We start from the raw sequence: 12,504 nt of genomic DNA, 5'->3' as shown, positions 1-12,504 counted from the left end.
TCCTGAGTAAAAAGTTTCCCGAACTTGTTTAAGACACAACAGGTGTTCGTAAAATAACAGTATTAGCCCCTTTTTAAAAAGAGTAGGTATCGCTTTAAAAAAGCCAAGTTTTATTCAATGAACACAAGTTTTTAGAGTGCTACCGTTCTTCTTTTAAGCGATTTTAATACAAAATACACTCATGAGAAGCATTGACTCTTGTAACTGCTTTTAAAACAACTTAACGTATTGTTTTAAAAACTTAAAGCTAATGTTAAGAACTTAAAAATGTATACAACGTCCCATTAGAATCAAACTAGAATCCCCAGTGCTAAAGAAAAAGTTGTAGCACAACAACAAGCTCTACGAAACTAGATCTCAGTTTGTTTATAATTAATGCTCGATACACCCGCACGGGAATAATTCAACGGTTTATGCACCCTTGATAATATGAGATGAAGTTTCTTTAGACGCCGGGGCGGCGCGGCAGCGCGGGGCGTACGACGCCGTGGGGCGGAGTTACAGAGCGCCGCTCAGTCGGTGGGCAGCCGCCGGACGCGCCACACGCCTGTCGCTACCGCGCTGAACCCTGGCATGCCACGCGAGTCGCGATGTCACTTCCAACGCGTGAATATTTATGATGCGATCGACCAATTCGCTCCCTCATAAATGGCACTGCCGACCTCGATGCCTCACCGCAGCTCGTATTTGACCGTAAAATGCTAATAAAACAAACTGTCGTGAAAAGACTCGAGAACCGAACTTTTAATCGAATCATAGTGTACGTGTTGTTCTACTGTCATGCCATCGAGAGGAACTCCGCGGCCGAAATGCCGCACGAGTGCGCGTACCGCAGCCTCGAAGCGGAAACGTCGGAGAACGCGGTACTTTTCTGCAAGATCCGAACCATAAGCAGTTTGGACCACCTGTTACAAAATATCAGTAGGACACATTTCGACGACGTGATATCGTTACACGTCCAGTGCAGTGAAATTTTGTTTTTCGAAAGCACATTGACTGCTCACGCGGAAAAGTCAACGGGAAAACATACAACTCTTTCAAAGCTAAGAGACCTAGTCGTCGATAAATGCAAGATACGACAGATACCGGCACGTGCTTTTGAGAATTTCACCGACTTGAAACGTCTGCACGTGACGACTCACAACAGCGAGTGGTCTGCGATGACAATGGAGTTGCACGAACAGGCCTTTGCTGGATTGAACGAGTTAATCGAACTCGACCTAAGTGACAACAACATCTGGAGCACTAAGACGGAGACTTTCTGTCCTCTCTACAGTTTGAAAACTTTGAACCTGACTAATAATCACTTGCAAAACATAAAGACTATTGGTTTCTCCGATTCACTGAGAGAGCAAAACCTAAGTGTAAGAAGTTGTAATTTAGTTATAGAGGTTCTTGATATGTCGTATAATGACTTAATTGTTTTAACCGGCAATAGTTTGTCAAAGTTACGTTCATTGTCAAAATTGTTGCTACAAAACAATGCAATATCTACCCTAGAAGACGGTGCCTTTGAAGGATTGCTCAGTTTGCAGGTTCTAAATTTATCAAGTAACTTTTTGAGTGATATTCCTCCTGGACTATTTTCTGACTCTAAAACCTTGAATGTTATTAACTTTAGTAATAACACTATAAATACTCTGCCTCCCGGGCTTTTCGAAGGATTAGATCAGTTACAAATATTGGATTTATCGCATAATGAACTTACTAGTCAGTGGATAAATAAGGGGACATTTTTAGGATTACTTCGTATGGTTATACTCAATCTTTCATATAATAAAATAAATAGAATAGATCGTCACATGTTCCAAAATTTGTATAGTTTGCAGAAATTAAATTTAGAGCATAATGAAATTGCTGCTATAGACGAGCATGCATTCGGAGAGTTGCGAAACTTGCACTCCCTTACACTTTCAAACAATAAACTTGTACACATTCATACACACTTGTTCACAGATTTACACGTCTTGCACGAATTGTTCTTAGATAACAATAAAATAAAACACATCGAGGAGAACGCTTTTGATAATATGACAGCCATTGAGGATTTAGGTTTAGGTGACAACTTTTTATCCGCAATGCCTTCATCAATTCGTAAACTGCGATCGTTAAAATCCTTAGATATTGGTAACAACAACATCACACATCTGAATCGTGAAAATTTTAGGGGTTTGTCAGAACTTTTTGGTTTACGTCTAGTTGATAACAAGGTTACATATTTGAATGAAGATACTTTTGAGCATTTACCACAACTTCAGTTACTCAACTTAGCGTCTAATAAAATTAAACATGTGGCACCGGGATGTTTCAGGAAAAATGAGAATTTAAAACTCTTGAGATTGGATGATAACGAAATATTAAAAATTGATGGAATTTTTAATACTCTAAATAGCTTGGTTTGGCTGAATATGTCAGCAAATAAGTTAACCTTTTTTGACTTCAGAAGTTTCCCTTCAACCCTAGAATGGCTAGATCTCCATAAAAATAATATCGAAAACTTTGTTAATGACGATATGTATTCAATTATAAATATTAAATTGTTAGATTTAAGTTTTAATAATATAAGTCAAATAACTGTGACATCAATACCAAAATCTGTTGAGAAACTTTATTTGAACGACAACAATATACAAAACATTCAAGTTGGTTCGTTTTCTAAGCTACAAAGGCTATCAACTGTAGCGTTAAATAACAATAAACTAGTACAACTCGACATGAACACGTTTAGGTTAGATCAAATAGACGAAGATAGTGATTTACCAGAGTTCTTTATAAGCGGAAACCCATTTGTTTGTGACTGTTCAATGGAATGGATTCAACGCATTAATTATTTGAGTCACAGTCGACAATACCCGCGCGTGTTAGATTTAGATAAAGCCTTTTGTACGCTGGTCCATTCGCGGGCCAAAGAAAAAAAGACGATAATAGACATGTCACCTTCCGACTTTCTCTGTCCGTACGAGAGCCATTGTTTTGCTCTGTGTCATTGTTGTGACTTTGTTGCATGTGACTGTGAAATGATTTGTCCAAATAACTGTAGATGCTATCACGACATAACTTGGAATGCGAACGTTGTAGATTGTTCGTACGCCGGCTATACCGAAGTGCCCGAACGAATTCCAATGGACGCTACCGAAATATATTTAGATGGAAATCACATCAGCCATCTGGGAAATCACGTGTTTATAGGCAAAAAGAAACTCCAAGTTTTATACTTGAACAACACAAAGTTGAAAGAAGTGAATAATCAAACTTTTAAAGGTGTTGATTCTCTCAGAGTTTTGCATTTGGAAAATAATAAGTTAGTAGAGTTAAAGGGGGATGAATTTATTCATCTTAATAATTTAAATGAATTATATTTAGATCACAACGCTATAGTACATGTTGCGAATAATACATTTTCCTCTTTGAAGTCACTTTCGGTTCTTAGAATTGACGATAATAAACTCGTCAACTTTTTTCCTTGGAAATTACTGGCTTCGTCTTCCAAAAGTTTGGCTCACGTTTCTATTGAAGGGAACCAATATTCATGTGACTGTAAGAGTATAGCTGAATTAGATTCGTGGCTTAGAAGAGATCCAGGGGACCCCGAGAAAATGTTGTGTACAGATACAGAAGGAAAACCAACTAAAATAACTATTGCTTCGGTATTGAGCCATTGTAAAGAATATATGGGATCAATAGGTGACCCGACTGTATCTAGAGATGAAATTGTGTCAAAGTCAATATTTCTTCCGGATAATTACTTTGCAGTTATATGTGGCGTTATAATTATCCTTGTGGTAATCTTTTTGATAGGTGCTATATTTTATGCATTTCGATATGAAATTAGTGACTGGTTGTACACAAAATATGGTGTTCCCTTGTTCAAAGAACAATCTTGTCCAAATGTCGATCATGTGTTGGAAGGTATTCCGAATCACATGTATGACTACTATGTGATATGCAATACCAAAGATACGAATTTCGTATATCATAACATAATGTCAGAAATAGAGTTCAGGAAAATGACTTCCAAAAAGTTTTCCCCTAACGAAGCCTCACTAAACATTCTTACTTTAGACAGCTTCTCGAAATCCTCAAAATTATCTAAGCGACTTATTATTGTTCTAACAACGAATTTTATTTGCAACGACCTCTGCGACATCCATTTCAAAAACATATTTTTTAGTTATTTAAAATCTCTGAATCGTAGCGATATGAACAAAGTCATATTTATCAAAGTTGTGGAGAACAACCAAATAAGTGATGAATTGTGTTACGTTTTAGATAAATACAAGAATGTATCTTGGAACGATCCGCGATTCTGGGAGCGATTCATCGCTTTACTCAATTCTACAGACACTATTATCACAGTAAAAGGCTCCGAGAAGAGCGTATTCAAGAAGTCGTTACGTCAGACTCCGACATTGAGATACACGACAATGCCGGTCTCAAACGATAGTTGCTCAAAGCAGAATTTCACAAATTCCTTACAGTATTGTAAGAGGAACGATGGGGAATCGTCTCAGAATGAAAGTTCTCCGTCGTCGGACAACAACACGTACGGGGAAGGGAACAATTCGAACAATAGCTACATGTCGATCGACAACAGGACTTGTCCTCGGTTTAATTATGACCTGAGGCTGTCCCCTAGCAGTGGTCACGTATATTCTAGGGTAGATGATATTTCGCCGACTGTTCCGCGCTCTATAACCGGGAGTGCCTCTAATAAGGGGCGCACGTACTTTGTTTGAACGTAATTGTCGGTATTTGGTTCTCCAATAAAGTAAGTCTTTCATTTCATTTCCTTTGCACTAAAGCTTGCACTTTTAAAATATTCATACACATTTTGTAATTAATTTATTTATTGTAAATACATTGTTACTTACTGTCGTACATTTTGTCAATTTTCACATACGTAATATAAGCATTACGGGAGTCGAGATGTTTTACAAGAATACGAGTATTTTAATGAAACAATATTTGTACAAAGTTCGTGTGAAAATGTTGAGTCTGATTGTGGTAACATTTTTCAAATATTAAAATTATTATTAATTGTATTAACATAGTTTATTGGAAATGTGGACAAGCTTCACAGATCAGTCACTGTAACGCAACACCAAATAGCTTAAGATGTTTAACGTAATTCCCATACTCACAATTATAAATATTAATGTGTATGGCTGTTTACTTATTTATCATTTAAAATTGGATGAGTTATTATTTTTTTTTAATTTATTGAAAGTAAATCTATAGTAAATTGTCTTTATTTATTCCAAAGTAATTGGTTTATTATTTGTTTCTCATTTTGTATTACTGAACAAATAAATTATTCTGGTTCTGAAACCTTTGAGTCAAAATCTAATATTTTATCTTACTGTTATGTTTTCGTATCATCATTTTGTATTAAATATTAAAAATATATTATTTGTGATTGTACGAAAACGTATATAGGTATGTTACACTTATTAATGTGCTTACTCATAATTATTATTGTAACGAAAATGTATATAACAATATATATGTTTGCAATGTTATCGTTTATTGGCTATACTTAGATGTATCGCTTGAGTACCTATTTTAAAATAATTAAGCTAAATCGTGATATTAGATTTAATAATTATAAACTTGAAAATAAATGTAATTTTTGGATTGTAATTATTAGTCATAATGAAAATTATTGTTTTGTATAAAAATGTACAAAGATATCTTGAAAACGTAATAAATTATACTGACGTTTTGATACTTATCCTGTTTTTCATTTACTAAAGAACCTTTCACATAATTTGGGCAAGAATATTTATAATTTCACTGGGTTTTAATTACTCTAACATGGAGCGATCTCTCTGAGAATATAACATTTGCCTTCTTTAATTGAAAAACGACATGGGCATATCCTTAGAAATTTTTCTATGAGCACTGAAATTATTTATTTGAAGTAAAGCCTCTATTCATTTAATAATACCAGAATTAATTAAATGACCATCATACTCACACACACACACATACACAAACGAGAAAAAAAACTACAGAAATTGAAGTAAGTAATTTTATAGACCTAAAAATAGAACCTTTATAACCATCAGTTTTTATTAAGAAAAAGTGCTATTTTTTAAATATCATTTTGTTGTCCTCTTACAAATAGATTAAGTTAGAGGTTATTCTAATACGTATTGTAGCAATCATATTTAACTTTTTAAAATATTACTTATATTTATTTTAAACAAAATAGTAAAGAGTTAATTGACTAGGTTAGTGTCAGAATATTAACAAGATATTTTAACAAGTAATACTTAACCAGTAAAATAAAAATCTTAAAATTAACTAAAGGACATCAAAAAATTGGTCTTCATCTCTGCCAAACGGCAATTTGTCCCCAATTTGATTAGGTTGATTTTATAAACAATCCCGACAAGCAGTATGTGGGTAAGTAATGCAGTTGAGTTAGTAAGGAATAATATTTTTTAAGAATTTTACCTCTAAAAATATTCTTACTAGTCAGTAACTGAATGTGGCCCTGTACCTGTGCCCTAAATCATCCATCATCCTCCGAGCCTTTTCCCAAACTATGTTGGGGTCGGCTAAACCCCACCCCTAAACATCACCTAACCTAAATATAATATAACCTGTGCCCTAAATATCAACCAAAATATTAGAGCATATTATCGAGAATAAGTTGCTAAGCCAAAAAGAAAAGTGTACTTTGAACTCTCATTAACAGTATCATGAAGACCTGACGTTTGAAAACAATATTTAAAAACCGATAAGGGATATCATTCGGTAAATAGATCAGAGTTGTCAACAAGTGACTCCCAGATGTCCTATTCACTTAAACAGGAGTAAATGTCTCATGACTTTGTTCAACTCTCTATAGAAATGTTGATATACTAAAACAAATTAGAAAATCGTGATCATAAATATGTTTTGTTTATATTATCATTCGACAATAGGCCGTATATTAAGGTTGGTAATATATAATGGCTAATTGCAAGTCCAGAGTATTATACGAGTATGTTTTGTCACACAAACGCCGACAATGCGTCGTCGTGTGGATTCTCTAATTGGCTGATTGTCATGTCAATAAAGATAAAACAGATAAGTCAGGGCAATCCGCACGCTCAAATAATTTATTTTTCATCAATTTGCCTGCACCTTAATTGTTTTAATATTAAATGCCTTTAGATCGCTTTTCAAAGATATAATTTTCATTTTAATTAAATAATTTCATGATTCCAACTGAGTTTCGTTAAATTAATTATTATTTATTTGACGTTTTTAAGTGGCTACGTTTTTTGGCTGATTACGATTTTGAGGGGTTATTGAAAAGTAATGTAATGAGTCTAATAAGATGAGTTTTAAGATTCTTTTGATCAAAAATGCTTTGTGAATTTCATGATTAGCTTTGGTATTGATGCGTCAATTTTAATTTTGATACTAAGAATTCTTCACTTTAATTAACAAAGGCAGACATAGTTGTATACTTATAAGAAATTTTAAAATTCTTGTTCAATTTCTTTTACATACCGTTTAATAACCCAATAGCGATACGACGTATCCAATTATGAACTTTCGTTTTCCAATATCAATGGAATTCGTTTTTTAAACCTTAATTGCTTCGTTTATTGGTCGATAACAAATTCTTAAGTTGTCTGCACGTTGAAAGTTAGCTCTGCGCTTGTTCATAAAATAAACAGGTTTATTTTCAGTAAAACTATTTTGTCCAGTACATAAAATGTCTTGTGGTGTCAGAGATTTAGAAAACGTTAAAATATTATTTTTCAGAATCAATTGCGAGACGCTGAATGCAGGTCGCTTCCAACCGGTACCTGTGGAGATCTAAGGGGGAGGCCTATGTTCAGCATTGGACGTCCTATGGCTGAGATGATGATGATGAATTGCGTGAGCCCTCCAAATTTTCAGATGTTAATTGCGAATCAGCATTTACCATTTAAATCTTGAAATGTCAATAATAGTAATAGTATTTTCAAAGGACAATCAAGTTAGTATTTGTATGAATAATTATATCAGCATGATTAACTTAGCAAATGCAATGATAAACAATGATTACCATAACTTTAACTCAGCAACTGTTAGTTTAATAGTCATTTAAATAATTTCGTTGCATCTAATGACCCTCATTATATTTGTTTGAATGTACTATTGACTAAAATATTATGAATCAGCTTGAGAGTAAATTAATGAATCACTTGGACTGTTCTCGAGATCTCCTATAAGATCGATGTGAACCTATAAGAGAGTGTTATTCCAGTTCGGAAATAACCACTAGTTTTAATTCCAATACGCAGTCTAACAAGATGTATTGTTTGTCCTATATAAATCTATTTATCAGTTTAGTCACTAACCACTTGTAGTTAAATAAGTATAATATTTAACTTAAGTTAAATAAGTATAATATTTAAGTTCAAGTAAAATATAAAACAAGTTGAAGATTTAGTTTTAACTTTAAGTCTTTGTGGGGAGCCCTTAGCAATATTGATGTGTCTGCATCGCACCTCTAACTCAGGACCGAAGTAAAAGATGGTGCCAACCATTAGAATAAGCTTTCGTATTTAGTTACATTTATTTATATTCTAAATTCAAAACTGTACATCTGTTGTTTCGAAACGACAAGACGATTCATTTTGAGAGAACTCGAAAAACAAATGACAATCATTTTGCCTGTTCTTTATGGGGCTTTGTTTTTGTTAAGAATATTTACCTAATTTTGAAATTAGAACCAATTCTATATTAGAATTAAATTATTCTATAATTATTATTGTATGTAGGTACTACTGTTGTCTCTGTGGTAAGCAATTTGCATTGAAAAAGTCTTGCGATTGTCAACATCAAATAGTTTTTGAAGCACAGTCAAGTCTATGCTACTTTGATTTTGATATTTGCGCAAGGTCATAAACCTCTATTAAGTAAATAATTTAGAAGACACGAGAACTATCATTTCGTGACAAAGTACCTTAATTTTCAATACCAGTTAGAGATTTAGAATATTTCAAGGCATCAGTAAATAATATTTTATGTAGGTTCTAAACTAACTTACTAAGTTCAATGAACGACCACAAAATAGACTTTGTTTTGACTGTCGTAATTATTGAACCGCGAAATTAACTAATGGCTTTGTGGACAACAAGATCAACTTAATGAAAATTTAAACTGTAGTTTATTTTTCTTTATTTTGTAACCATTGTTTATTTTTAATTACATTTCTACAGATAGCGCGCGAGTTGAATGCAGAGCTTAGGAATGCGGTATGATAGTTGACAAGGATGGCACAGTACTACACTGCAGGCGCGCGAGGTGGGGCGTGCGGATGGCGGGGGGCTCTTTACCTCAGACCCCGACTGCATTCAACTCGCGCGCTATCGGTAGCTTGCAAAAACAATTTTAAATCCCGAAGATAAAAATTCGAAATGATGTTCAGAAATGACATTCGTTAAAACTGTATTCTAATTTTGAACTACTCCAAAAAATAGGTTTAACAGCCAGCAATAAAACACATAGACAACCTTTTTTCCAATTTCAAACAAAGCAAAGCTAAAGAAGACACATTTTGCTATACCATAAACCGTCTATATTATTTTTATGAAAGACATTGACTAAACTAACACGACAGAGTCAACATATCGAAACTGGGTATAAATAGTCGATGTTTTGACTCCATAACCACCGAGGCGCGTATAACCGGGCAATTTATGTCAACACGGAGTTAATCACGGATAAATATTTGCATAAGTTAATCATAAACATTATTGTTCGTCTGTGCGCTGATGATGCTATTGTCTCTATGGTTCAGTTTTAAAGGCTGCTTTTAATAAGTTTAAAGGGTGTTTTTACTTTTATTACATTCAATGGAAAATTGTAGTTCCACTATGACTAAATGCTACACCATGCGAATTAAAATAAAATGATTTATGTAATCTGGCGATGTTTATATGAAGAAGGAATAGAAAGGTTTTCTTTTGTAAGTGGCAGCTTAGTCAATACGTATGGAATCCGCAAATTGTAAATAGTAGGTATCTATGATTATATGTAGGTACTACTTAATTTTTCTGCTCCTATATTACGATATGAAAGTCATCCTTTTTGCATAGATAATACAGTTGGACGATTTACTTATTGGTCTATGTTTCAGCCATTTTATGAATCATGTTTCATGAATCACCTCACACTTATTTTCCTAACTGTTAACATATTTTTGCGAAAATTAACAGATTTTGCAATTTAAAACTACAGAAACAGTTTCAACAGTTTTCAGCTAAACATACTAAAAGTACAAATTAGTATAGTGCAAATGACCACGACATACTTTTAGGTGAAAATTAACTTTTCTGTCACAAGTAATATTGCATTGACAGATTCTTTTAAAAGTTGTGGAATTTCTAAGAAAGTTAACAAAGTTCGAAGCGTCACTATTATTTTCCAATTTACAAATAATTGTTTCCGTGTTAAAAATGAAAGTTTTTGATTTTGTGCTAAGTATCTCATGTCTTATGGATGTAAGTAGTGTAAGTAGTATTTACTTGGTTCGCTAGGTTAATAAATATATATTATATAACATGGGTACTAAGGGTGCTTTATTATAAAAAAAAAAAAACATGGGTACTAATAATATGTAATACATATGTACTTACTTTACTTTTAATTGTTGTGATTAGGTACTAGAAATTTATTGGTGAACTCTGGATGGTGCTAGTAAAGTTCTATTGACTTATTTCCCCACACAAATATTTTGAGGGAATTATCAATAGACAATGATGAAGGGTAAACAATAAAATTGACAAGTCATACCACTATGATCCACATTCATTTAACTTTCGCATACTCAACGTGCGGGCTACCCCTGACCCGTTCCATCACCGTGTCAATCAGATGTTATCATATTTAATTTCTTCACCCATTAGAACTGAATCACGATACTACAACAAAGTAATTCAAACGCATCTCGTTCGTCGTCCGTCTTCCCCTATTGGACGCCAATTTTAATCGGATGACGTTCGATGCATTGAAACACATAATTACGAATCCCAATCTCACGGGACAACGTTCCGTATTAGTTTTGACATTCGGCTTGATGGATGGACCACAATCTCTGGGTGAATCTCGTGAATGAACGCCCGTATATTCTACCATCAACAAACTTACTTAGACACCTTAATTCAATCTTATTGTAACGCAGTAAGATCGAGTTTTGAATGCATAATTTTTTAGTTGTAAAAGGTTAGATTGTAGAGGCGATAGGTGTGTCAAATTGGGTGCGTTGGTTCACGTCAGTTTGACAGAATATAGACGGTTAGTTGAATTTCAGATTGATCGCTAATATTGTTGTTACTTTTTAAGGGTTTTTTCAGTTTTTTCTGCCATCAAATTGGGACGTTAGCTTTTGTGATAATACTGTATAAAGTTGGAGCATTATGGTGAGCCACTGTAGTGATTCACTTTTCAGTATTTGTTTGAATAATTTATGGCACCTGACCACAAAACTGCTGATTGATATTTAGATTAGATCGATGACTAAACAAACGGAAACAAATGAAATACTTGTGCTCTATACAAACACCTACAAACAGACTGAATCAAAATCGTTTTTTAAAAAAGAACTATGAAACATTTTATTCGACGCAATGTATTTTTAAAACTTTTTTTCAAAATCGAATCGACAGTAAAAAATGCATGTAGGTACACACTAGGTAAGAACTAAAGATGTATGTATTTTCGATGCTATGTTTTACAAATATCCAAAATTCTTCAGGCAAGGCCGGGGGCAGAGCTTTTAAGTTTTTTTTTTATCTAATCGTGTACAAGGAAGTCTTCGTAAACAAAGCCTACTAGTACCGAGATGTTGGCACATCGCAGTGTCAACTTCCGTTTCCATAGTCGTCTCGTGTCATGAATGCTTCATTGTTCGCGATGGTACCTTTTGGTACTTTAATGTATGTTATATTGTGTCCCATGCAGTTTTCTGTGAGCTTTCAAAATATTGTTACTGAACCATTGTGTTACAATGTGGCTTAGTAGGCTTGTGTGTATAGAGAGTTGGTGATTAGGTGTGTCGTGTATCGTTTTGGTGTGATTTGTGACAATATAGAGTAACTGTTAGGTGTTCTAATTTTAGCTTTGAAATCTGTCTGGAATTAAGCTTTATCGCATTGAAATTTCAAATATACATGAGTTAAGATTTACCCTACCTCTATCGAATATCTCTATCGCTTTAAGGTTGGCTGTAAGAGAACCCAATTCTGGGTTGAGCTTGCTGTTGTACATAACTTTCTGTATTCCTTATGTATTTACTGTTTAGTGTGCAATAAAGAATAAGATAAATAAACTTTTTTAAACTGTTTTAAGTAACTGTTTCTCGCCTGGATATAAAAATCGTATTTTAGCGAATGCAGCGGTATTAACATCTCTATACAAATAAATAAAAATGACGTGTCACCGATTACACAGAATGATTACTGAATTCAATAAAAACTGACACGGATGCTTCTTAACGATGCTCTTTTGTTGGCT

General features: G+C 33.8%; 1 protein-coding gene across 1 annotated transcript; it reads left to right on the top strand.

The window, feature by feature from the left end:
- The first annotated feature begins 504 nt into the window (after positions 1–504).
- Positions 505–5,731, top strand: LOC110370299 (toll-like receptor 6). The gene has a single exon (XM_021326046.3). The coding sequence runs from the start codon at positions 699–701 to the stop codon at positions 4,734–4,736; it is 4,038 nt and encodes a 1,345-aa protein (XP_021181721.3). The 5' UTR covers positions 505–698; the 3' UTR covers positions 4,737–5,731.
- The last annotated feature ends 6,773 nt before the right edge of the window (positions 5,732–12,504 follow it).

Source organism: Helicoverpa armigera, chromosome 7 (genome assembly GCF_030705265.1).
Source record: "Helicoverpa armigera isolate CAAS_96S chromosome 7, ASM3070526v1, whole genome shotgun sequence".
In the NCBI taxonomy this organism is placed as follows: domain Eukaryota; kingdom Metazoa; phylum Arthropoda; class Insecta; order Lepidoptera; family Noctuidae; genus Helicoverpa; species Helicoverpa armigera.
Note: the sequence above shows the minus strand (reverse complement) of the source record. Positions and strands in the feature narration are given on the sequence as shown.

Bases quoted from the DNA above. Each gene is read 5' to 3' on its own strand.
- LOC110370299 (XM_021326046.3), top strand. From the start codon at position 699: ATGCTAATAAAACAAACTGTCGTGAAAAGACTCGAGAACCGAACTTTT.